The 3,458-nt window shown below is 46.5% G+C and overlaps 1 protein-coding gene across 1 annotated transcript in view; it reads right to left on the bottom strand.

The window, feature by feature from the left end:
* Nucleotides 1-332, bottom strand: part of LOC102252966 (probable ATP-dependent RNA helicase DDX10) — a gene marked incomplete at its 3' end in the record, with an annotated part of 62,445 nt that extends 62,113 nt beyond the window's left edge. Inside the window, exon 1 of the mRNA XM_014530387.1 lies at nt 9-332. Coding sequence (XP_014385873.1) covers nt 9-194 — 186 coding nt within the window. The remainder of the gene's footprint in view (nt 1-8) is intronic.
* Nucleotides 333-3,458: the final 3,126 nt, after the last annotated feature.

The following is a 3,458-nucleotide window of genomic DNA, read 5'->3' as shown; positions in this document are numbered from 1 at the left end:
GGCCGTACCTTCCCGTAGTTCAGCATGAGGCGGCTGATAACCTCGCGCTCAACCTGCCACTCGGGCTTCTTCAGCTGCTTCCTCAACTGCTTCTTTTGACTCTGCTTATGGTTGTGCTTCTTCTTCCAGCGATTGAAGCTCCGCACCGGATCGGGCCGGGCTCCCGGACCCCGAAAGTCGGTAGTTTTGCCCATCGCGGCGGCGGCAGTGGCAGCGGCAGCAGCAGCCCAGACCACAGCACACGAGACTCCCGGGGCCAGGCGACAGGACGCGGAACCAGCGTGGGGAAAGGTAGGGGAAGGCGCATGCGCGAAACCGGAAGCCCGCCCCCGAGTTTACCCGGGGCACGCGCCGTGGCCGGCAAGGAAAAGCTGGGCGGTGATTGGTGAGTTGGGTGCCGCAGGGCGCAGCGAAGCAGGCCCGGGAAGACGGAGGCGGAGCGATCTGAGGAAGAGGGCGGGGTTCAGCCCTCGTCAGAGAGAATGGACTCTTTAAATGAGCGCTTCCGCACAGCTTGTTGTTACTATGGTTACGTCAGAACTAGTTAACACCTAAAGGCTGTTCACGCCTGCGCTGCGTTTACACATCCACAACCTATAAATGGTAATTATAAAACTTGTTTTGCATATTTCGGCCCAGGGACCCAAAGGATTTGCCCAAAAATCAAACAGCTAGTCCAGTGGTTCTCAACCTTCCTAATGCCGCCACCCTTTAATACAGTTCCTCATGTTGTGGTGACCCCCAACCATAAAATTATTTTCGTTGCTACTTCGTAACTGTAATTTTGCTACTGTTATGAATCGTAATGTAAATATCTGATATGCTATATGTGTTTTCATTGTTACAAATTGAACATAATTAAAGCCTAGTGATTAATCACAAAAACAATATGTAATTATATATGTGTTTTCCGATGGTCTTAGGTGACCCCTGTGAAAGGGTCATTTGACCCCCAAAGGGGTCGCGACCCACAGGTTGAGAACCGCTGAGCTAGTTCATAACTTCTTGTTTCTATCCAACTGCAGGGAACCTCCCTAGGAATAAAAGGTTTTCCGTTCTTCTGGCCTCAGACTCTGCAGCATCAGGTAACTGTAGCAGAGGCATACTGACTTTGCATTAACATTCTATTTATGAAGACAAAATAACTAAAAGAGTTAAGAGAAACATTATTGGCTATTTAAGTGAACTGGCTTTCAATGAGTGGTTTTCTGGCACATTTACCTAGAGTGTGCACAGTGGGACAGGAAAACAGGGAGGTTAGGTTCAAAATTCACATGAAGTGTTTGGGCTCTCAAATTCCCTTCCAACTCCACTCGACTACCCCAGCCACATGCCTATCCCTAAACAGAAGAGGGCTTTGGGGGGTGGGGGCGTGAACTAGAGAATCCCCACACTCAGGGTCACTAGATGTGGTAGAGTAAAGCTCAATAAGGAGAAGTTATATAAAAGCATAGCCCGGCCAGGTGGCTGGGTTGGTGGGAGTGTCATCCCGTGCACCAAAAGGTTGTGGGTTCAATTCCACGGGAGACAACTGATCGATGTTTCTCACATGACTGTTTCTCTCTCTTCCCCCCCTTTCTCTCTCTAAAATCAGTAAACATATTCTGGGGTGAGGATTTAAAATTTTTAACAAAAAGAATATATACAGCCCTGGCCCGTGACTCACTGGTTGGAGTGTCACCCCATGGAGCAAAAGGTTGAGGGTTCCATTACTGGTCAGGGCACATACCTATGTTTCAGGTTCGATCCCCCTATTGGGGCATGTACAGAAGGCAACTGATGGATGGTTTTCTCTGACATCAATGTTTCTCTCTCTCTCTCTCTCTCTCTCTCTCTCTCTCTCTCTTCACCTCCCTTCCTCTCTCTCTCTCTCTCTCTCTCTCTCTCAAAATCAGCCCTAGCAGGTTTTGCTTAGTGGATAGAGTGTAGGCCTGTTGACTGAAGGGCCCAGGCAAGGGTCTTACCTCAGTTGCAGGCTTAATCCCTGGCCCTGGTCGCCGTGCAGGAGGCAACCAATCAATGTGTCTCTGTCATGTTGATGTTTCTCTCTGTGTGTCTCCCCTTCCTTTCACTCTCTCTAAAAATCAATGGAAAAATATTCTCAGGTGAGGATTAACAAAAATAAAATAAAAATCAATAACAACATATCATCAAGTGAGGAATAATCCTATATAATAAAAGCCTAATATGCTAAGTGTCCAATCGTCCAGTCGTCCATTCAACCAATCAAAGTGTAATATGCTAATGATATGCTAAGGCTGCTCAACTGCTCACTATGACGTGCACTGACCACCAGGGGACAGACGCTCTGACCTGTAGGTTAGCTTACTGCTGGGGTGAAGCTGATCAGGACTGAGCAAGACAGGCTGGACACACCCTGGAGCCCTCCCGTAGTCCCTCTCCGGATGGCCAACCTCCGGCATCCCACACTGTCCCTGATCGTGCACCAGTGGGGTCCCTCTGCCTAGCCTGCACCCTCTCGCAATCCAGGACCCCTCAGGGGATGTCGAAGAGCTGGTTTTGGCCTGATCCCACAGGCCAGGCCGAGGGACCCCACTGGTGCACAAATTCGTGTACTGGGCCTCTAGTTAAAAATAAGTATAAATACATGCACAAGCCTGGCAGGTGTGGCTCAGTGGTTGGGCATCCAACTATGAACCAAGAGGTCACGGTTCGATTCCCAATCAGGGCACGTGCCCGGGTTGTGGATTCAATCCCCAGTGTGGGGCATGCAGGAGGCAGCTGATCAATGATTCTCTCTCATCATCGATGTTTCTACTAGTATCTCTTACCTCCCTTCCTCTCTGAAATCAATTTAAAAAAAATTTTTGAATGCATCCACAAAAAATTTAAAAGTAGAACTACCATATGATCCAGCAATTCTACTTCTGGATATATATACAAAGAATTGAAAGCAGGATCTGGAAAAGATATTTGCTCACCCAAGTTCATAGCAGCATTATTCACAATTGCCAAGTGTCCATCCAGGAATACAATGGAATATTATTCAGCCTTAAAAAGAAAAGAAGTTCTGACAATGTTACAATGTGAAAGAACCTTGAGGACATTATGCTAAGTGAAAGAAGCCAGTGCCAAAAAACTAATACTGTATGATCCCATTTACACGAAATAATTAGGGTAGTCAAAATCACAGAGAGAGTAGAATGGTGGTTGCTAGGGGCTGGAGGAAGGGGGGAAGGGGAGTTTTTGTTTAATGGGTATACAGTTTCAGTTTTGTAAGATGAAAAGAGTTCTGGAGATTGGTTGCACAACAATGTGAATGTATTTAATGCCACTGAACTGTACACTTACAAAGGTTTAAATAGTAAATTTTTAAAATAACTTTTTAATTTTTATGAGGTATATATACAGAACAATGAGGCTCTCAGGTTTAACTCTCATTTTTCTCCTAAAGCTGAAGCAGCCAGGCATATATGTCTCAGAGAGAAAGAAAAAAA

This window comes from Myotis brandtii, unplaced genomic scaffold, assembly GCF_000412655.1.
Source record: "Myotis brandtii unplaced genomic scaffold, ASM41265v1 scaffold738, whole genome shotgun sequence".
Classification (NCBI taxonomy): domain Eukaryota; kingdom Metazoa; phylum Chordata; class Mammalia; order Chiroptera; family Vespertilionidae; genus Myotis; species Myotis brandtii.
The sequence above is the reverse complement of the archived record's forward strand: the minus strand, read 5'-3'. Positions and strand labels throughout refer to the sequence as shown.